This window comes from Biomphalaria glabrata, chromosome 10 (assembly GCF_947242115.1).
Source record: "Biomphalaria glabrata chromosome 10, xgBioGlab47.1, whole genome shotgun sequence".
Lineage (NCBI taxonomy): Eukaryota > Metazoa > Mollusca > Gastropoda > Planorbidae > Biomphalaria > Biomphalaria glabrata.
The window spans coordinates 36957778-36981605 of NC_074720.1; the positions used below are offsets into that span (position 1 = coordinate 36957778).

General features: G+C 37.3%; 2 protein-coding genes across 4 annotated transcripts in view; both read right to left on the bottom strand.

Moving 5' to 3' along the window:
- LOC106058641 (L-proline trans-4-hydroxylase-like) overlaps positions 1-10066 on the bottom strand; it is a 48054-nt gene extending 37988 nt beyond the window's left edge. Inside the window, exons 1-2 of one of the 3 annotated variants that reach the window (XM_056044848.1) lie at positions 9932-10066; positions 8051-8211 (exon numbers count right to left, since the gene is read on the bottom strand). In XM_056044848.1, coding sequence (XP_055900823.1) covers positions 8051-8185 — 135 coding nt within the window. In that variant the 5' untranslated portion in view covers positions 8186-8211; positions 9932-10066. Of the gene's footprint in view, positions 1-8050; positions 8212-9399; positions 9516-9821; positions 9847-9931 lie in introns of those variants that run through there. The other 2 variants (XM_056044847.1, XM_056044850.1) reach the window with 2 other exon arrangements.
- Positions 10067-15410: 5344 nt separating this feature from the next.
- Positions 15411-20078, bottom strand: LOC106062891 (cholinesterase 1-like). The gene is made up of 2 exons (XM_013221204.2): positions 19423-20078; positions 15411-16940 (listed from the first exon to the last, which is right to left on the bottom strand). Exons 1-2 carry the CDS (start codon positions 19634-19636, stop codon positions 15454-15456), a joined length of 1701 nt encoding a protein of 566 aa, XP_013076658.2. The 5' UTR covers positions 19637-20078; the 3' UTR covers positions 15411-15453.
- Positions 20079-23828: the final 3750 nt, after the last annotated feature.

A 23828-nucleotide genomic window follows, 5' to 3' on the forward strand; every position in this document is an offset into this window, starting at 1 on the left:
ATACAAGCAGACCATGTCTAAGTCTTAAAAGTGATACGAGCAAACCATGTCTAAGCCTTGATAGTGATACAAGCAATCCATACCTAAGTCTTGATAGTGATACGAGCAAACCATGTCTAAGTCTTGATAGTGATACAAGCAAACCATGTCTAAGCCTTGATAGTGATACAAGCAAACCATGTCTAAGCCTTGATAGTGATACAAGCAATCCATACCTAAGTCTTGATAGTGATACAAGCAAACATAAGTCTTGATAGTGATACAAGCAAACCATGTCTAAGTCTTGAAAGTGATACAAGCAAACCATGTCTAAGTCTTGATAATGATACAAGCAAACCATGTCTAAGTCTTGAAAGTGATACAAGCAAACCATGTCTAAGTCTTGATAATGATACAAGCAAACCATGTCTAAGTCTTGATAATGATACAAGCAAACCATGTCTAAGTCTTGATAATGATACAAGCAAACCATGTCTAAGTCTTGATAATGATACAAGCAAACCATGTCTAAGTCTTGAAAGTGAGAGTAAGTTAACAACTCTATCAAAGCCAGACTAGGGCAATGATAACAAATTATAGCTAGAAAGTAGATTTATAACACGTCCATCACATAGACAAGAACTAAACTGTCCATGCTTCATCAGCAACAGCAAAACACGGATTACATCGACAAGACATCCTTTACAGCCAAAAGACATCCTTTACAGCCAAAAGACATCCTTTACAGCCAAAAGACATCCTTTACAGCCAAAAATATATTAGATGCTTGCTTTGCTTAGTGGCTATGAAATTTTCTGAAGCCACTTTTCTTAGAGTGAACTGAGAAGCTGCCAAATAATTCTCTTTAAAAATGCGTTATACTGACAATGTTTAATTTCGGTCTATCTTTGTTCAATAACTAGCCAGAACGTGATTAACTGCACAGTTCAACACACCAGCGTGACATAGTCCAGGGCTTCAAATCTAGACTTTGTGTGTGCATTTATATGGATTTAAGTTATATTTGTACATGAGCTTTTATCTATGATGGTCGAATATGTGCATTAGCAACATTTTCACTTAGCTTTTGTCAATTATCTCACCATTTGTTTTAAATTATACTTTTGTCAATTATCTCACCATTTGTTTTAAATTATACTTTTGTCAATTATCTCACCATTTGTTTTAAATTATACTTTTGTCAATTATCTCACCATTTGTTTTAAATTATACTTTTGTCAATTATCTCACCATTTGTTTTAAATTATACTTTTGTCAATTATCTCACCATTTGTTTTAAATTATACTTTTGTCAATTATCTCACCATTTGTTTTAAATTATACTTTTGTCAATTATCTCACCATTTGTTTTAAATTATACTTTTGTCAATTATCTCACCATTTGTTTTAAATTATACTTTTGTCAATTATCTCACCATTTGTTTTAAATTATACTTTTGTCAATTATCTCACCATTTGTTTTAAATTATACTTTTGTCAATTATCTCACCATTTGTTTTAAATTATACTTTTGTCAATTATCTCACCATTTGTTTTAAATTATACTTTTGTCAATTATCTCACCATTTGTTTTAAATTATACTTTTGTCAATTATCTCACCATTTGTTTTAAATTATACTTTTGTCAATTATCTCACCATTTGTTTTAAATTATACTTTTGTCAATTATCTCACCATTTGTTTTAAATTATACTTTTGTCAATTATCTCACCATTTGTTTTAAATTATACTTTTGTCAATTATCTCACCATTTGTTTTAAATTATACTTTTGTCAATTATCTCACCATTTGTTTTAAATTATACTTTTGTCAATTATCTCACCATTTGTTTTAAATTATACTTTTGTCAATTATCTCACCATTTGTTTTAAATTATACTTCTGGTTTTAATTTTGCCGCACTTTGACTTAAACTCTATAATTCTATTGACCTACACTTTATTTAGAATTGGTTATTGTGACCTTTGGGTATTTAAATTTCATAGTACATTAACCTTTCAAGTAAACAGTCATGAACATAATATATAGGCCAGTTGGTGATTGTTATTGGCATTATACATAGGGCAGGGTCTACATAAATGATAAAACATCTGAAAAAGCGCATTTTAATGTTACTATCCAATCCTACTAAAATACTCAGAAAGACACCAAGACAAAGAAATATTCCTTCCTTCCTAGTGTCATGGAACGGGCTGCCTGACTCAGCCGAGAAAACCAACAACTTAGCAGAGTTATAGGTGGAAAGCATGGTCGAGAGGCTAAGCGCTCTTGAACTTAGCTTGGCTCCCCTACCTATGAAGGAGACTCGAGGTTCGACACCCGACTCGGGCAGAGTTGTGTTTACTGAGCTTTACTGTGCTTCAAAGGCAGCGCTGAGAAAACCTTCTCCTTGATACCCCTCCCCCCACTGGTCTCACAACTGAGATTAGACCAAAGCGCTCTGAGCATGCTATAAGCATGAAAGCCATAATTTATAACTAGAAAAGAACAAGAAAAATATATATAAATACTTTTTTTTTTAAACTTTTAAAAAGGGAAAGAATAAAAACAAAATTAATTTATTAGTAGAATAATTTGATGGATTCATGTTTTGTTAGGGACATTGAATAATTGATCTCATTTTCAACACTAGAAAGTGGAAGAAATAACGATCAGAAGATGTGTACCAGACAGACAGACAGACAGAGTGAGTTGATAGAAGCTTTGAAATCAGTCTTTTTCAGAGCTGTGTACCAGACAGACAGACAGACAGAGTGAGTTGATAAAAGCTTTGGAATCAGTCTATTTCAGAGCTGTGTACCAGACAGACAGACAGACAGAGTGAATTGATAGAAGCTTTCGAATCAGTCTATTTCAGAGATGTGTACCAGACAGACAGACAGACAGACAGAGTGAGTTGATAAAAGCTTTGGAATCAGTCTATTTCAGAGCTAACTCAAATCCGATTCAAACGTTTTGTGAAAGATTAAGGCCCATGATATTTAGCTGTGACAGTGATATTGTATGGTTCAACAACAGCTGACTTAAAAGAAAGTGTCCATTTATAAGACCGGGTCGTTTCCACATCCTGTAATAGCGATATAGGCTTGTATAGTACCCGTGAAAAGTATTTTACATTTCCAAATACTTTCGATATTGAATCTATAAATAACCAGAACTCCACTTTCAAATCTTTAACTATACGATACTTCGCTTAGTGGAGTGACATCGTCACGTGGGGTTCTAGCTGCAATATAGGTCAATTTTTTTTTTTTTGCCAGCCTTGATAAATAGTTTATAACGGGATTGTAGTCTACTTCGTAAACCCTATAACAGTGTTTGCCAAACTGTGTTCCGAAGAACCCTAGTGTTTTGCGAGCCCTGACTAAGTGTTCCACGAACTACTGGAATAATTAACTAGTAGGCCACCACGTGAATTAATCTCTCTAAAATAAAAATAAGCAAAGTGTTCCATTAAATACTCAGGGTGTGCGAAGTGTTCCATTAAATACTCAGGGTGTGCGAAGTGTTCCATTAAATACTCAGGGTGTGCGAAGTGTTCCATTAAATACTCAGGGTGTGCGAAGTGTTTCGTTAAGGAAAATGTTTGGGAACCACTGGCCTATACCTTTCAAGGTTAGCTAAAACAAGAGATGGAGGCGTGTCTCTAGAAGTGCTTTTTGTGTGCATATGTGTTCAAATGTAAGCGTGTGTGTTTGCTGTATAGATTTGTGTGTGTGTTGGTTGTTGCAGAGAAACATGCGTGAGATAGGTTGAAGCATGACTCGGCATCTTTTATCCACATTCCTTACAGCACGACCAAGAACATTTACTCGCTTTTCATTCTCAGTGACAGCTAAACGCAGTTACTTCCCCGCCCTTTTTTTTTTCCATTTATCTAGGTGTGGGGTTGGGGTGGATGTTTGCGAAGTTCAATGTTCGCTCCACGTCTGCTGTTTGATTCACGGTATTGTCGGTATATGACGCAATCATGCAAGACACTTAACAATCTTAAAAAGCATGTATGAATGTAATCAGGGCCGGCCCTAACAATTGCTGGGCCCTATGCAAAACGGTTTGTGCGGGGCCCAGTCTGGGTAGGGATGAGGATAGCCTAATAAGTGAAAATTTAGATTTCCTATTTGAAAATAAATTGGTCTTTACTTTTTAATTATTCTTTACTAAGTACAAAAACATGATTAAATTTTACGAGCCTTGCGTGTAGCCAAGTCATACCAAGGTTTTGCTGTATTTGGTAGAATATGCCTTAAAGATGACAATTTTGTCTTTTTTTCAGGAGATTCTAATAATTTAAGGATATTTCTAGAAGCTCCTGGAAAATTAGCAGGCCTCTGGAACCCTGTTATACGTTATAATGGTTTAATTTTATAATTTACAACTAGAATTAGTGCGGGCCTATGAAAGCGCGGGGTCCACTGTGACCGCATAGGTTGCAGTGGCCCAAGCCCGGCCCAGAGTGTAATAGTCTATTTATAACTTCTAATTCCATTATTAACTTAGTTGGTGTGTGGACACGGATTTTGAAAACAGCAATAACTAATTTCCTAGAAATTCGACATTTTATGTATGTCTTTTGGGAATAAATTTACTAGCTAACTGGCGACATGGTGAAAACTCTGGTTTGACCGTTATTATTGTTCAATGCATAATCGTCTTAAAAAGAAATTCTTAACATGCTTTCAGTACGTATTCCCTGACTCGGCTCAACTGTTTCCTTGTGTTTAGAAGAGTTGAATAAATAGTATAAATAGTGAACTTTTTTCACAATGTCTTATGTAGAAAAGAGTTGGACTGTAATAGAAGCTCATGCTTGTGTACGCTCACTAGAAAAACTCCTTGCAAGATTGAAGCAATAAGAAACTACAGACTAACATCCGCTTCATAAAGGAGCTATCGATTTTTAAAAACCTTTTTAAATGTTACATTTTTTGTATATAGATCTAAATAATATTTGGTTTGGTCTATCCACAAAGAGAAAGTATTGACTCACTCTGTGTGTCTGGTACACACTTTGAATACGCTATTTCTCTCCCACCCATTTTCTGGTTAAGTTGAACTATAGCTCTCAATAATGTAGAATTCATTTCCTTAATTCGTTATAACAAAATAATTAATTACCAACAATAAATTGACTAATAGGTTAAATTTTTTTCATTGATTAATTTTTTGTTAGGTACAATAAATAACTTGTTTAAAGTATCAACTTGATCGGAGAATGCATGAGGGGAAAATAGCGTTAACAATTATTTAAAGGGGACTACACCCAACAAATTAAGCCATATCTGTGAATACTGAAGGATTTGTTTCCCGTGTTGGTATCAAGCAAACTAAATAACCAGAAGAGGAAAATCGATACGAAATTTTAAATAATTAACTGACTACCATGTCATGTCCAACGTGTACACACCCTTTAACAGACAGACAGACAGAGGGAGTTGATATAAGATTTTTAAAAACTACAACATCAGAAGAAAAGGGAAAAAGAAATAAAAATGAAATCGATATGATACAATGTGGGGGCTATTTAATGAAACCTCAAGGAAAATGTCAGTAAATGAAAAGAGAAAAATCGGTAAGAAATTTTAAATAAATAGAAGATATAAATTTATTTTGTCAAAGGCGCTTTATTAAAAGATCATCTTGCCAACTATAAAACAAAAATTATTTTATGGTACTAGCAGAAGAAATTATTCGAAATTTGATTTTAAAGTATAAAAATTATATGCGTAACAATATTTTCGCATTCTGTTGCCAGAAACAGCTTAAATAAGTCAAGTTAAAAATAGGACAAAATTAATGAGACAACGTATTAATTACTTGGAAAAAAAAGAGTGAAAGAGGGTGATCCGAATGACTTAAACTCCGCTGTTCTGTTATATTGTGTTTTAATTAAAACCCAAGGAAATATGGCACTAAATCTTTACGTTTTTCTTAGCAGTGCGCAGGGCCCTGGGTTCGTGTCCTATCAGGACCAAGAATATTTGTACGATGAGCTGACGGTGACCCCTAAGGCGCGTGGCTTGGGGCGGCTTCCCTTGTGCCACAAACTAATACCTCCTCGGCTTTACTTAGTGTCAACAGTTTGTTATACGCAACAACAAAAAAACTGGTTATAACTTTATTTCCTAGTTTATAGTCAAGGACAAATATACTAACATTAATATCTAGAATCACCATAGCTCCTTAAAGGTCACAAATAATATTGTTACAAATGACAGTGATAGGTAGAGGTCAACGTATGACCCCGTCGAGATAACACAGCAGCGGGTGTTCTCTGGAATGTACATGTATCAACAAAGACAGGATGTGACGTGTCCTTACGTGTTATTCCAGAAGGTACTAGCAATGTCCAGTGACAGATAGAGGTCACAACTTGTGACCCCGGCAAGATGACACTGCAGCCGATGTTTTCTGGAATCTACATGTATAAACAAAGACAGGATGTGACGTTTCCCCACGTGTTATTCCAGAGGATATTAGCCGTGTTTGTGCAACTTTGGACAAGCGATTAGGGACTCTATATAAGCCAGAGAGTTAATGTGAAAGTCAGTTGTGAGTGAGTCGTCGGTACTGTTGTCTACTGTGCGAGACAGTAGAAGAGAGATGTGTACGACTCGATGCAAGTTAACAAGGGAGTTAACTGGAGTGGACTACTGTCGTTAAAGTCTATACAGCGAACTACAGTGGACTTGAGCCGTTACAGTCGATACAGTCGATGTAAGACGTGTACAGCTCTGATTCGGTAGACTTGAATACGACTTGGTTCAGCTTAGGGAGACCTGGAGCGACACTGGGAAGTGTGTCGTTGGTCTGTTCTGTGGAGAACGGCTCGATGCAAGTTGAGAAGAGATGAATTGCAACGAAGTGAAGAGATGAATTGCAACGAAGTATAGCTAACTGTAAACTGACAGATACTGTACATTCTTCTACGCTACATGTTACAGTGACGAATTGTTAGAGTTAATAGTCATTAAAGTTATATGAAGCTGAAAGTTTAGTCGTCAAGTTCTTTACAGTGTTTTTATTTGTGTGCCTACTAATACTTCTAGCCAGAAGATTCAGAAATACGTAACAATATGTTAACACAAAGTGTCTAAGGCCTGAGGCGCGGGGCTTGGGGTGGTTGCTCTTTTTGCCACAACCTACTTCCGCCTCTGTTTTACTTTGCATCAATAGCTAGTTACACACAAAACAAAGTTAGTAATAAATTGTGTTCGTAGTTTAAAGTCAAGGACAGTTGTAATCTAGAACTCTAGCTCTTTAATCTGATCACAATACTATGTTGACACCTAATATGTCAGAAAAAACACAAATTCTATTGAATGCCTGGATTTTACATGTGGCCGGTAACAAATACACTAGATTAAGGCTAACTCTCTATTCAATCCAAGTAAATAAATCAAATTAATGATAACTTAGATTCAATCATTATATACTCCTATTTAATCCAAGTATAGAAAGTATATTAAAGATATTTTCAGTTCAATCATAGTAATTTACTAGTAATGCAACATGTCAGGGATAACTTTATGTCAAAAACGTCACTTCCGCTTTTTTTTTACTCGCCGTTAATGTTAATGATTTATAAATAATAAATAAGATCCTTGGTTTCACATAGAAAGGCAGCATCAAAAACGAAGAGATTAGAGACAGGTTTAGTTCAGGACCCCACGACGATCAACTACTGACAAATAACGCAAACTAAAACTCTCCAGGGCTCACAAAACCTTTCTTCACAGAACAGTAACAGGAAAAAGAAAAAGAGGCAGATGGAGAAAGCAATGAGAAGACAACATAAAAGAATGGACAGGCCTGTCAGTGAAAGAAATTCTATCGAAAGCAAGAGAAGGGAATGTAGAAAGAAGGTCAACATATCTTATGTGGTGCCCCAAAGGTACAATAGACTAAGTGATAGGTGAAGGTGAATGTTAATAATATTGAGATTTTCTCGTATCTCGTATCCATCTCCACTTGAAGACTTCAGAAGGTCGTGACTTTGTATCCTAAAATCATCTAATATCATTGTATAATGACTTGAGTAAGGCACTGACCTCTACGATGGCCAACTCTTGTTGACTAAGAAGATTCCTGACAATTATAAACCCATCTTGTTTGAAATCCTGTTTCATCTGATCACTGACCACCAGTTCTTGACCATCGTAGTAATACTCATTGAGTCCAGGCATTGTAGAAAGAATACAAGTGTTCTGATCTATGGAGCATACATGAAAACAAAAGTACACTTTTAAGTCAATCAAGTCGCAACCATCTTTAAAAAAAAAAGAAAAACTTTTTTTTTTTCTAAATCACAAAACTTAACAAAGTGTACTTGCATCAATTAGTTTAGATGAGCCTTATAATTAAATTAGTAATAGATCTAGACTTATACCAATCTGACTAATCTGTGCGGTTAATAATATAGTTACGAATTGTTTTTGTTTAGCGCAATCTCATGCTTTTAGCTTTCTCAATACGCTATGATCCTGTAACTTATCTGGACTAGTGGGGGGGGGGGGGGGGGGGAGAGAAAGAGATATCTGGTTGGATTTGACTGTACTTGGTTTTTTTAAGTATTTTCAAAATTTAAAAAAAAAGGGAAACCACATGAATTCGAACTCGTCGCTCACGTCTCCTCGGGCAGACGTGCTAACCACTCAGCTTGTAAGGTACTTATGACTAAAGAAGATTGTAAATCTATATATACATATGTCCATTACAATTTAGAGCGGCCTTTACAAAGGGGACTAACCCAGCTTATACCACCACTTCAGTCAAGTAAAGCTTCTTCCCTTGTTCGAGTTACCAAACAAAATAATTATCTACCAATAGTTAATTAACTAATTGGTAAATCTTTTAAATTGATTCTTATGCTGTCAGGCAAAAAAAAAAAAAAAAGAGAAAGCTTTTTAGAGAAATGTGGCGGCGATATAAGGTTATCTAAAGTCAGGGACGGATGTAAGGGACAACTGAGAGTGACAGGGTCAATTTGGTAGCTTTAGCTTTCTAATAGTAAAAGCCCTCTTCCCTATCCATCGCCTGCCCCCTTCCACCCCCACCCCCCACCCCACCCCACCCCCAACAAAAACAAAAAGAATGTATAACCAAATCGAACAGAATGAGTTCTCATAATGAAATGTTTCCACAATTAATTTATGGAAGAAAATGGAATCCAAAAACTATTAGCCAACACCAAACCAAATAATGCCTCTGGACCTGATGGTATTCCAGCTAGATTACTCAAAGAACTAAGCAATGAGCTAGCCCCAGTGTTCAAAATACTCTTTCAGGCATCGCTTAACCAGGGCAGAGTACCAAAGGACTGGAAAGAAGCTAATGTCACCCCCCTATTTAAAAAAGGAGAAAAATCTGACCCAGGAAACTACAGACCAGTATCACTTACCAGCATCACATGTAAAATCCTAGAACACATAATATGTAGCAACATCATAAACCACTTAGACAAACATAATGTCCTCACCCCATACTAGCATTGCTTTAGGAAATATGGATCATGTGAAACACAACTAATAGGACTAGTTGATGATTTTTCATAAGGTTTAGATAATAGTGAACAAATAGATGCTATCTTATTAGATTTTTCCAAGGCTTTTGACAAAGTTCACCACCATAGTTTGCTTAAAAAATTAAAATATGTCGGCATTAATGGTCCACTGCATCAGTGGATTAAAGATTTTCTGATAGGGAGAGAACAAACTGTAATAATAAATGGCTCTAAATCAACACCGATAACAGTAAACTCAGATGTACTTCAAGGAACAGTCTTAGGTCCACTACTATTCTTAATTTACATAAATGATTTACCGAATTGCATTACTTCAGGAACAAAAGTCAGATTATTTGCAGACGATTGCATAATATATAGAAAAATAAAAACAAGACAAGACAAGAAGATACGATTTAGATCTCCTTACCCGTGAGTTTAAAAGCCAAGCTAATAACGTAAAATATTTACTCCTGGAAAGTCTTGCGAACTAGTCAATGTGTTACCTAACAGAGATAAGAACATGAAGTTTATTTTTTTAAAGAGAAAAATCTAACAAGACATTAGTTGGTAGCACGGGTTCTTTCAAGACAAAGACTTGAATGTGATAGGTAGGAGACCTCACAGGGTTGATGCTGAAGGAGGTCTTACAATTCACAGGTGATGGTATAAAGAGCTGGATTTAGTATCAGGAGGCCCGGGGCAGGATTTTAGTGGAGACCCCTTCAATTTGTATTTAAAAGCTTAATAAGAATTCACTTATGAATGAGAATATGTATATCTTAAGGCAGTGGCGGCCTTAAGGGGTGACAAGTGGGGCAACCGCCCCAGATCCCGCTCCTAAGCAGTGGCATAGTAAGGTACCCGTGGGCCCGGGTTCAAGAATATGATGATGGGCCCCTCCTCCCTCTTATGACAAATTTTGCGTGTGACAAAAAAAAAATATAAGTGGCTAAGTTTGTATGTATCGGTGCATTAACTAAAAGACATTCTAATGAACTTCATGAATACAGCTGAGAGAATCATTGAAGACCGTGTTTAAGCACTGTTTAGCACAGTGAACGTAATGCGCAAATGGAGGCACCTTCCTAGCCTTAGCCTCGCTAGTCGCCTAAGTACACAGAACGACACAAAGATACTAGGACAAATTTGTACAAATGCTCCTTCTTCCCTAGTGCTATTAGAGCATGGGATGGGTTGCCTGAGCTAGCCAGGAAAACCAGTGACTTGGCAGAATTTAAGTCATTGGTTAACAAGCATGACTAGATGCATGAATCGTAGGACATAATCATCTTCTTTTTGAAGTAACGTCTGTATTATATAAGATAAGATTAGAGAACAGCATTGCCGAGCAGGTCTGTTATCTTGTTTTGAATCTGCGGGTCAAGGTAAAGGTTCGCTTTTTCTTAAGAATGTATGTAACTGCTAAGAAATTGTCGTTGTTAGTTGTGTCACCTAAACGATAATCTTAACGATGACAATTTAATGAGCCCAAACAATAATCTTAGCGATGACAATTTAATGAACTTAAACAATAATCTTAGCGATGACCATTAAATGACATGTTATTGCATGCTAAAGTTAAAGCTAAAATTTATTATGCTATGAATTACTTTCAGTCAGTAACTGTCAACTTCTTCAGTGTGCTCTGTGTTTACATCATCCACCTTTCTCAGTCTTTCATGGTGTCTGTATGTTTGGCAAGTTGTTGATGAATTTAAGTCATTAGTTGCTCTTTTTTTTAATTCGGTTGGAAAACAAACAACATTGATTCTGTCTTAGGGTTTAAACGCGAGACCATCCGAACGACAGTCCAGTGCACATAAATTACGACAAGGCTGCCATTCAAGTGATAGACATTATTCCATGATAAATTAATCATCGCTCTATCTTGAAAAATTTTGTATTTACCTTCTCCCCAATTTGCACATAGTAAGTAGTTCAAATATTTAAAGATTCTCTATGTAACAGAATATAATGTTACTTTTGCCATGGATGCTACGCCACTGGTATAGCAGCGCATATTGTTTAGTCTAAATTTATGGTAATAGAAAAATGAAAAAAACAGAAAAATAAGGTGATGCTATCAACGGTTTTATTAAAATAGGTGGGAAAAACCAAATGAAAGAGTGGGTCCCACATGTCACCACCATTACAATAGACCTGCTGAAAGCTGTTCCTCACATCACAACCATCCGAGCCGCCGGCGTCGGGGTATGCACCAGACACGTGGATTAACGTTTTGAAAATATAAAGTTTGAATTGACGTTTAAGATATGTTTAGGAAACTTTACATATTTTTAAAACTCTTGTAAGAAAATTTTAATTATTGTTCTCCCACGTTGTTATCACCCCTAAGAGCTCATGTAGGTCACAATTGGTCATTAGTCATGGGCCCAGGCGCAATGAAACCCCTACGCGCCATGCAGTGCCGTATTTAGAGTTGAAAAGGTCCCTTAAGCTATTTAACAAATGGTGCCGTTTTGGGGCCCCATATAAGTCCAGAAATTATATATAACTACTAAATATTTCTCTGAGGCCCTAATGTTGCATATGGGTAAATCTGACCCTGGTGCAATGGTTGTTGCTCCATCGGGAGTGGGCCCCTAAATGGTCTTGGGCCCTGGTTCAATGAACCCCTTAGCGCCATGGATGCTACGCCACTGCTCCTAAGGTGGTCCCCGCAATAGGAGTTTCCCTTGTCACCATCAGGTTCGAATACCAGAGCGTTTCTCTTAAACTAGGACTTGTTGCTCAATATTTTCTGGCATCTTTAAGATACTAATTACCATGTAAGCTCTGACCATGACATTTTTGGTTTCGAAATACAGTTCAGTTTCGGTAAAGACAGCATCCAATGACCTGTCGATTCTAAGCGGCTATCACTGTTTAACAGTTCACCTTGGGAAAAAAAAAACTAACACGTAGCCGGAAGCAACCAATCAAAATCGTTTATTACTTAAATAAAGTCATACAGTACTGTTATGTTGCATTACAGTATTGAAATAATTGGTACGTGTAAAGTAAATATACTGTTACTTTAGTCCGCCATAGAAAAAATAAAGGGACGAGGATATGTCAGAAGGATTCCTTGCTTTGTACTGTGGCCTAGCTCGTAGAATTATTTTGGCCAATCAGCATCCAGAATGTTTGACGATAACATCGGGTGGCAGTGTGAAAACCTGTACCAAAAAAAAAACGCTATCTGCGAAAGTCAATGAACCACTGTAGCTTCTATCGTACACTTTGTCCTTATACCAAAGATATTTTCTTTTCATAGTAAATTGGAGGCCCATTAGCAAACGAAAGCTGCTGTGACTGGAAACATCTTGGTACCGGTAATAAAATTCAGGTGCCCAAGGTTTCTGTAAATCACGTTAAAATATCTTGTAAAATGTATTAAATATTTCGGATGTTCCTTCAGAGTTGAAGATAATCTATTTCCTAGTCGAAATCTCCCACAAGACCACGCAAATCTTCCACAAAACGACTGGGGATGGCAGCGAGCAGGGTATGAACCTGGGACCGCCGAGACGACCGAACAACAGTCCAGCGCGCGTACGGTACGGCCAGGCAGCCATCCATACTTATGTGTCAGCGTGGTTGCATTAAGCTCTGAGAACGTCCAATTGTAGCGCAATGGATAACTTAATGCTAGAACAAAGTAGAAAAGAAAAACTACGTTGGCGCTGCTTAATGGCGCATAGTCCTAGCCAAAATTCGAGCATTTGTAAAACAGCGTATTTCGTTGGAGAACAGAGAAACTTTATGCGCCAAACAAGGGTCAGTTTTTAGGCTTGGTTGAGATGCTTGACTAATTCGATCTTCTTTTTCTTCTTCTTCGTTCTCATATTTATGTTGGAGGGTTCAGATAACTAAACCAATACATGAGATGAACTGCGCAGTGGTTTCCAAATCAGGGAGCTCTCCATATAGTTTTCTTTCTATTGGGGTGTTTTGGGGCCAGTGTCTTGTACGGGCCTCTTGGTAAAGAGAGCAGTTTTACCAATTCGACCCAAGGATAACATCTTCGACGAATTCGAAGGCTCGCGACCAGAATATCGGATATAGGATTCAAAACGAGCTTAAAGACCTGATGGCATATGTTCCTGTCCTGTCATCCTTTACTGCACGCTTGATGTCAGCCACAAAGAGCAGATGTCTTTTTCAAAGCGTTTTGTTGACGTATCAGCCTCAGAAGGTGGAGAACACTACCAGTTTATGTAGCTATAAGGCCAATAGTACAGTACTTAGGTGTAACAAAAATAAGGCCTTCAACATTAGAGGCGAACGATCCCGTTAGCGTGACATGGTACAATATTTAAGTCTACCCTTATGGCTTAGGGCCCCGCTTTTGACATTAACCCATGGCCCCGGGCACTGCTAAGGCCCCCTCTGTCTAAAAGCAATAGGAGTTCATGTAAACTTAGTCTCAATTTCCCTTACAAAAATTTTAATATGCATATTTTAGTTTAAAAAAAAAAAAATATTTTTGAGTTTGTGGCGGGTAAGACCCTCTTATCTTATCTTATAAAATACAGACGTTACTTAAAAAAAAGACGATGATTACGTATTAAGTGTGTTCTTAGGTCAATTTAGTCATGCTTGTTAATTGATGACCTTAATTACACCAAATTATTGTTTTTTCTGGCTGGCTCAGGCAACCCATTTCATGCTGTAGTAGCACTATAGAAGAAGGAGTATTTGTACAAATTTGTCCTAGCATATGGGACAAGGAATGTGCCTTTATCTTTGTTTCTTTCAGAGTATTTTATTAAATTTTGTTTTTGTATTTGAAGATTATGGTTTAGTGTTTTATGTATAATTGCTGCTTTGCTTTAAAGTCTTCTATCCTGAAGACTTTCTAAATGTAATGTTACTCTAATGTGAATATTCGTTTGTTATGAATCTCACTGCTCTATTTTGCGTCTACTCCAGTTTCTTGATGTTTATGGGTTTTTTTTAGAATTGAGAGATCGATTGTATTATTAGGCAATATTTGGGAGTCTGGGACCAAGTGTGTTTTTAACAAGCTCACTCTGTCTGGTAAAAAGTTTGTACACGTTATTTCTCCCACACCCTATCTCGGATCAAGCTGAAATTTTGCACAATTATTTCTTTTACCTGACAACTGGTAATTAATTAATTTGTTTGGTATCTTGAACAAGGGAAAGAAATTGTACTTGACAGATGTGGTGGTAAATGTTGAATTTGTTCACTTAGGGGCTGTTGAGGCCTGAATGAACATTTTTTAGTGCTTTTTTTTTTAAAACGATCATGAACCAAGATACCCCCCCCCTTCTTCTCTACCCTACCTCAACTGGTCCAGATAAAAGATAAGATCATAGCGCATTGAGAGAGCTAAAAGCTAAACAAAAACAATTAGTAAAAATATTTCTATATTATTTTTAGGCTATTTTCATTTACCATCATACAGTTGATCAAAAGTGATTGATACAATTACTCTTAATACAAGCTTTGTTAATGAGTTAATGTCTTTTTTTTTTTAAGTATTTTTTTTCTAATAGTGTTAGCGCGGCCATTGGAGGGATTTCCTTTAATTTAATAAATTAATTGAGACATGTTAACTCGTTTGTGTTACGCTCTGTGTTCGGTTTATTGATTTAGTTTGAAATTAGAATGATATTTACGAGATAGAAAGTTACCTCATCAGTCAACACACAGTCAACATACTACACTGAACACCTCGCAAAACACTAGAGACAGGTTTCAACATAGACTAGTGACAGGCTTTAACATAGACTGTCATAGACCATAGTAGAGAGAGGTATCAGCATAGACTAGAGACAGATTTCAACATAGACTAGAGGCAGGTTTCAACATAGACTGTGACAGGTTTCAACATAGACTGAGACAGGTTTCAACATAGACTAAAAACGTTTCAATACTGAAAAGCTATAAGATCATTTATTGCTAGATACTTGTATCGGTTTATCCCACCACAACATTCTGAACGACAGTCTGGGCATGCATTAAATCCAAGACCTTCTGATACAAAGCAACAATAAATGGTCTAGGCAGGGCCTCCATCTTTGGATGCAGTCCAATCTCAAACATCTTCTGATTCGTGCTCGTAAAACTGTCCCAGTGAACTCCATCGGTGACTTGCGGCAGTGGCGTGCCATCGGGGGCTCGAACCGGCGTCGGCTCGCCGTACTTCGCAAAGTTGGTCCACATGGTCTGGACCATGTTCCCGACACGCTTGTCGTCTGCTGTTGCTGAAACGGAAGCAGCGTTGCTGAACACGTACGGCACCTCACCAGCATGAGCCACCCCTTTCCAGACAGCAGTCGTCAAGTTGCTGCCCCTGTAACTGAAGTGGTAAAAAAAATGACGAGTCGTGGCCCCTGACGTTTGGAGCGTCTTCTCCAAATCGTACAGAGAAGCTGCACCGTAGGTCATGTCAGCCAGAGCGTGCACGAGGCTTGTTCTGATGCTGATCGGATCCGTCTTGTTGCCAAGGTAGGCGTCCTCGACTAATTGGTTGATAGCGTCGTCATTGACGAAAGCGCTTTTCTTGAAGAACGCGGCGAAGTACTGAGTGAATTCATGCCGGGTGATGCCGTTATTATCCGTATCATGGATGGCGAAAGCCCACTCACCTGAGTTATATCCCCTAAGCGTGTCCACCTTATTGTACTGCCCACTGGAAAACAAGTTCTTCGGATAGTCCGGCAGAAATCCAAATTTGGTCTCCACGCGAGGGATGGCTATGAAAGTAATAGCAAAAGACTTTTCCGCGTTGACTGAAGCTAGGAGAAGCTGGTCAGCGTTAGCTGACTTCAAGCATCGTAGAAGTGCCGTGGAGTGGGTATCGGTGCAGCCAACACTGGCTGCGACTGACAATGTAAAATCCTTGACCTTCACAGTTTTACCGGGTCTTTCCATGGCTGATGAACAGAATGCGGTTCCGCTTTCCATGATAGCTCTATGGAAGAGTCCTCTTGACAAGGGGGAGAGAATATGGAAGTCCACGCTGTGACCTCCGGCGCTGTTCCCTGCAATGGTAACTCGATTGGGATCACCACCAAACGCACGAATGTGCTTTTGCACCCACTTTAGTGCCAAGACCTGATCCAGCATTCCGTAATTTCCCGGCATGACGTCATCTCCGGTGGATAAAAACCCGAAAGGCGCCAAGCGGTAGTTGATTGCGACAGACACCATGCCTTGGCGGGATATCAGATAAACGTCGCGGCTTCCGAACCCGTCACGGAAGCCACCGCCGTGTATCCAGACGAACACCGGAAGCGAACCGTTTAGGTTCGGAGAAAAAACGCTCAGATTGAGGCAATCTTCCGATCTGTTCTGACTCATTTGTTGACTTGGGTTCTGGGGGCAAATGTTGCCCTCGGTTTTAGCATTTCTGACCCCTGACCACGGCAGAGCTGGAGAGGGTGGCTCAAAGCGTCGATCTCCTGTTTAAAAAAAAGAAAACATGATCTTAAGCCTAATATTTGTATTGATATTGCTAGGATAAGTTAATGTAGAAAAATTTAAAGTGTTACAAATATAAGAAGAATATTATTTGTGGTATAATTTTTAAAGGAAACTTGACATACTCTTGTTTACATTGCTTTCATAACCATACATATTAGGGCTACAACTCGGATAAAAAGTATAATCTAAAATATAGTCACAGCCTTTTTACAAAACTTATATGAACTCTGTCCGCCTGGTAAAAAGTCTGTACACGTTATTTCTTCCACAAGCATTCTCATATCAAATTGAAACTTTGCACAATTATTTATTGGCATAGACAAGACATGAATCAATTTTTAAAAATGATCAATTAGTCAAGTAATTACTTGGAATTAATTATTTTGTTTGATACCTACAAGGGAAATTAAGCATCAGTACTCACTGAAACGACTAAATATGTAGAATTTCGTCCCCTTAGATAATTGAACACCCATACTAGTTGAAATTTTGAACAATTATTTATTGCATCTAACGAAACATGAATCAATTTTAAAAACAACCAGTTGGTCAATTGATTATTGTTAAATAATTATTTTGGGTGACATCAAATAAGGGAAATAACTTTAACATTATTGAGAGATATAATTGTAAGTGTTGAGTTATTTCCCTTAGAATTGTTGTTGCTGTTTTTTAAAAGGATTTTTTTTTTATTTTGCTTGTTTATGGAATTAAATTTGGAAAGCTTGTTCCTACAAAAAGGTCACTTGCTAGCTATGTGGCAGTGTACGCATTCGACTAATAGAAATTATATTGAATAATTATTAACAAGTTACAAGCATGACTTTTCCGTTGCAGAATTTTCCTTTAGTTTTTAGCATTGCTAAGGTTTCAAAGAAACGAAACTTTTGTTATTTAAAATATTTACTTTTCCTATTTCGAAAAGTGCCTATAACTTTAAACAGCTGTTAATGAGATTTAAATGCGCATATACAAGATGGAAGCTTCTCTGAAAGTAACTTTTCATAAACTGACGTTGTTTTTACATTACTTGAACACTGTGTGAGAACCTTTGTAAGGAAGTTTCATGTAGTGGTCAAAGTGTGACGATTATTTGTTACTGTTGCTGTTTTAGCTGCTTATATCGTAAGCTGTACTTTAGAAGCTGTGTGCACCTCGTACCAGTCGTTTTGGCTCGCTAGAAGCTGTGTTCATAACATTAGTCTTTGCACATCAGACTGTGTGCAGTTCATAACATTAGTCTTTGCACATCAGACTGTGTGCAGTTCATAACATTAGTCTTTGCACATTAGAAGCTGTGTGCACTTCAAAAACAATTGACTTGAATCGAGACGAATCATCATAGTAGGCCCGAACACTGACCTGTAACGTCGCAACATGTGGGCAGTGGAGACGAATAGCTCGTTGCCACGAGACAGGACTATACAACTGGGTAACGAGCTGCACATTGGTTACGACTTGGCAGGTCAGGGTGAGGCCTACTATGACGATTAGTCTGTTGATAAATGTACTTCTTCACCAGGAAGTTACCTCCCAAACCTTTGGTTAAAGATGTAGCTCTAGAGGCCTTGCCTGTTTGGTTTATTGCTTACTTTAAACTTTTTTAGATGATTATTAGTGTCACAAACCGCTGTGTGCCCACCCCCACACCCGTTTGTGTGTGCGTAGCAGAACAACAAGAGTACACTACGGGCCTGGCTATGGAATGTTGACCCAACTGACCCCTTACCCCGCCATCATGGCCTTAGTTATTTCGGAATGTTTTATTTTGTATTGTTATTTCTATTTCTAATCTAACTTAATTATTTGTGTTTCTAATCTATTTTATTTAATTTAGACTTAGTTTATTATTGAGAAGGGGAAAAAAGTACCTGTATATTTTCCTCTTTTATTTTACTGTCACGTGACAAGGTGACCTGGTCTTGAACGAGGCAGGATGACCTGGGTACTTTGGTGACAAGCGGCAGTCGGCGTGGGTTTTTTTTTTTTTTACTGCGGAGGGTCACATTCCCCGCTTCTTGTTGTTCTAATATTTTCTACTAAACGTCTACATTTAAGAATACTCTATTGAAACCAAAAGTTTAAAGTCATTTGGATATTTTAGTTTTGTTTGTCGGTTTCATTGATGTATCTCTATAATTGTGGATGATTCTATGTTTCTATGATTCTACATTAATAAAGTTCTACGCTAATTGTTTTAACTATCATTCTGGTGTTCTGTGCTATATGTGTACGTGAGCTATATACACAAACACAAATATCACCAAGTAGAGTTATATCGCGACAAGGCTAAAGCCACAAAAGACCAATACACAGTTCCAGCGTCAACAGTCGGGTCTCCAGAATCGCCTTAGACAACGACCAGTTGAAGCAGACGCCAGCACACTGCTCGAGTCTTGTGACAGTTAGTTTAAAAAAAAAAGGTTTGTTCGTTTAAATTAAAATGAAAACATTGTTTACCTGTTGGAGGCAAGGCATAAGGTATTCCATAGAACTTGTTGATGTGGTCTCCATTACTGTAGGCAACTTTGATGCCTCTCAATGTCTGACCTTTCTCAAGGTCGAGAAGAACGTCTGCGGTGCTGACGACCGCCCCAAGAAGCTGCGAGAACTTGGACAGAAATGTCAAAGTCAAAACAAAAATAGGAATTAAGCCTTGTTTTCGCGGCATCATTTTTATTCAAATATAAAAAAACTACAACACTGTTTTTGAAAAGATTAGCCCATATCAGGCTGGGTTAATCGTGATTTTTATTAGAAAGTAGTCCGTAGATTCATTCGCGATTCTCAATCCATGATCACTCCTGTTACTAAGCGAAATATCTCAATTAGACCGAGCCATACAATTAATTTATGTAATGTGACCAGATGAACATTTTTATTATCAACTCATGGAGGTGTGGTTGATGGCAAAATTCGCTTGACTATCTATGTGGAAGTTGGGCGAGTTTGAATCCTGACTCGAGCTGATCCTGGGGTCCAGGGTTCGAATCTCGATGAAGACTGTGATTTAAATTTTCGGGATTTTTTGGGTGCCCCTGATTCCATCCAATTCTAATGGGTTATAACTTTAGTTGGGGGAAATTAAAGGCGGTTGGTCGTTGGGCTGGCCACGTGACACCCTGCTCGTTAACCGTTGGCCAAAAAAAAAAAAAATGAGCTTAACATCATATGCCCTACAGATCGCAATGTCTGAAGGTATCTAAAAATGTCTTAGTGTTGACATTAGAAATAAAAAGAATCAGGTCAAGGACTAAAATGACTATTTGTTACACATCAAACTGAAGCAAGTAAGAGGCGGGAGTGGAGGTCCACACCATTCCTAGCTACGACAAGCTAATCCAATGCTTGAAAATGATCTCCAACAATGGAATGCGTAGGCCTATATACAATAACACTCCATTGTGATTGATCATCAGATACGCCTCTCAACTCGGATTCGCAGCTTTTGTAAACGAATGTAGTCTCTTAAAAATGCTTTAGAAAACCAAATTTAAATGTTTATTTGATCAAAATATGAAATGAAGGGACTATAATTAGTATGTTCATTTGTTAAAGTATAAAACTATCTGTGCGAAGAGAAGTTTTATCATCTTAGAGTTGAATTAGAGTTTTAGATCTAGGGAAGGGATTATAAAGTAAACAATTAAACGAATTAATTTTTAGTACGCGATTCATTACGGTATTGTCTAATGAAAGAATGTTCGTCAGGAAATCTGTAGTCACAGATATAAGGAACTAATTTATGTAAAAAATGCTTTTGAAACACAAAATTGAAGGTTAATTTTATTATATAATGAAATCAATGGATCTTCTTTTGTATTTGTATGTGTCAAAGTAAAAAACTATCTGCGCAAAGTGTATTTCTTAAAATTAGATCTAGATTAAAAAGATAAGAAACAACTTGCGTTTAAGTTCGTATGTTCCAAGACGAGGTTGACCTTGATGCTATCCTCATTCTGAAGCTCAACCATTCGATTGAGATCGTCCTTGTTGAACCTACCTGGACTCTTTAACACAAAACATATACACAACGAGACGCTCAGTTAAAAAGGCGTTTAACGCAGGGCGGGTTTTGTTACACTTTTTTTTTTCTCTCTACATTTGTTTGCAAACTGCTATTCCTTTCTTGACAATACATTTGAGCATCCCCCACCCCAACATCCCCCCACTCTCAAAACTTTTAAAAATAACTTTCACAGTCATCCCCCCCCCTCCTTTTTGTATCTCTTCTATTTCCAAAATTAAAAAAAAAATGTTGTTCCTAATAGATCATTATAAACAACTTTTTTTCCTATGTGCGTTATTTTTATCTAATGCTCGTATTTTTTATTTTTTTTTGTAGAACTTACCAACCAATGGACCTCATTCACCAATCGTAAACAAACAACATTTTGTCACGTGGTTCTCTATATCTTCTATACAAATCATGCAATCCATAAAGGCGGTCAAGTGATACGTAATTTTCTCTGTGTTATCAATATTATCACGTGGCTAAATGTTGTTTGTTTACGATTGGTGAATGATGTCCATTGCTTGTGTAACAATATAGACTTCAATGTTACCAATGGACCTCATTCACCAATCGTAAACAAACAACATTTAGCCACGTGGTGCTTTATCTCTTCTATATAATTTACGATCTCATGTTTAATTGATGATGGTTGTCACGTGACAGTTTTTTTTCATTGTTTTATCAATAAGATCACGTGACTAAGTGTTGTTTGTTTACGATTGGTGAATGAAGTCCATTCATTAGAGATTTTCCAGTTTCACTAAAAACGCCAAGAAAGCTAAATTTAACCTCACTGTTGCCAACTCAATTAAAAAAAAAAAAGAATTAAGCCATAAATTTCAACAATATGTCTGCGTGGTAGCTGATCTAGGTATCAATTCTGTATTACTGCTAGTTAGCTACCAATTTGTTTTTAATTACGTTGTAAGTCATAGAGTGAAGGGAAAAAGTCTCCCCCTGTGTTTGTGCATCTTGTTACATTGGCATAACTGCCTTTAAGAATACAAAGTATTTTTTGTCTCATCAAGGAATCCAGCATTGGTTTCTTTTTTTAATACATTTTTATGAAATTATTTATTTTTTTGGGTTAACTTGTTGGCCCACTTAATAAACGGACATCTCTCTTGATTAGCGAGTGTTTTTAACCGGTCCTAAAAAAAGTCATTGAAAATCTAATTTAAATGTCCTAAAACAGTGCTACCTATCCATTTCCGGCCTGGGGCCAATGTGTCACGGGATATAACAACAACACAAGAGTCCACTGTCACCACTGGCGGATCCAGGGGGGGGGAGGTAGGGCCCCCACTCGTCCGACCCCAGCCCCGAAGGGGGGGGGGCGGACGAATTTTAGTATAGAATTCACAAAATTTGTATACGAATTTATTACTAATGTTAATAATATATACTAATTATTTATATTTCAACCTATTTTTAGATTATTTCGCCCCCTCCTTCCAGTATTTTGACCGATTTGGTAGGGTCGGAAGGGGGCGATGACATCAATCCGCCCCCCCCCCCCCACTATAAATTTTCGAGTGGGGGGGGCGGTCCTATTAATTTGTAGAAATCATAGCTTGCTAACAGAATCAATTAAATATCTATATGATTAAAACTTGTTATTGGTATGTTAACCGGACTTAAACCGGTCTTTATATTATGTCGTTCACCTGTTGGCCGATTGGAAGAGGAGGAGCGAATACCTCTACTGCCCTTCCCATCTAAACCCTCTGAGTGGGGGGGCGGTCCTACTTTTATGAAGAAATCATAGTATGTGAACAAAATTAGTCGAATATCTATTTAATATAAACAGGTGGAAGTGCGATACATGCGATACATTCCCCCCCCCTCCTCCCATCGGACAAATCAATACTTTTTCTTTTTGTATTATAGTAAGAAATTACAAAATTAAAAAAATATGTCACTAATATAATTTATATATGCTATAAAGTAAATTCTTATATCGAGTCCCCCAACCCCTATTCTTTAATGCAAAATGCAATCATTAGCAGAAATTATAAAAAGGAGCTAGGATTAATCGTTTTCATTTTACCGCCATTCCCCTTTCCAGACAGAGTTTGTGTAATTTCACATGAATTTATCATAACTATTTTGAGTAAGACTTTGCTTTGGAAAAGTTTTAAATCAAGCGAAATTTTTAAATATAACAGTCACGATTGAGATGAGTTCAAAAGCGAGATGATCTTTTCCTAGTCGACTTTTTCAAACCTTTACTCTATCTCATATTTTTCTAGTTAAATAAATTTAGGATTCTAACTGACAATTAATGATTGCATTTTATTGAATATTATTAATCGAATATTTTTTTTTCGGCGATCCTCAAAGCCTTAATCTAAATATGTGGGGTATCTAATCTTTTCAAAGAACAAATCGGTTGTATTTGCAATGTATTAAGGGACTATAAATTCATATTAATATATTTTTCCAACATTATTCAAAAGGTCCTTTATAATAGAATGAATAATGAGCTGTAGGTCAGGAGAATGCGTTACTGCAGTGAAGAATGCCAGAAAACGCTTTTAGCGTCGAGGCTTCGACCCGAACCTCACTGATGATTATTAGGTTGTAGATGCCAGGAGAATGCGTTTCTGCAGTGAAGAATGCAAGAAAACGCTTTTGGCGTCGGAGCTTTGCCCCGAACCCCACTAATAAGTAATAAGCTGTAGATGTCAGGAGAATGCGTTTCTGCTGTGAAAAATGCAAGAAAACGCTTTTGGGTGTCGGGGCTTCGCCCCGAACCCCACTGAGAAAGCTTACAGCGCTCTCCCAGACCCCCAAGTTTGTAAGAGAAAGGCCTCAACATGACTGTTTTTTGTTCTGTTTTTTTTTCGCC

Excerpts from the sequence above, each read along its gene's own strand:
- LOC106062891 (XM_013221204.2), bottom strand. The coding sequence starts at position 19,636 with ATGATGCCGCGAAAACAAGGCTTAATTCCTATTTTTGTTTTGACTTTG. Across the intron at positions 16,941-19,422 it reads TTATGCCTTGCCTCCAACAG|GAGATCGACGCTTTGAGCCA; the intron begins GTAAACAATGTT and ends TTTTTTAAACAG.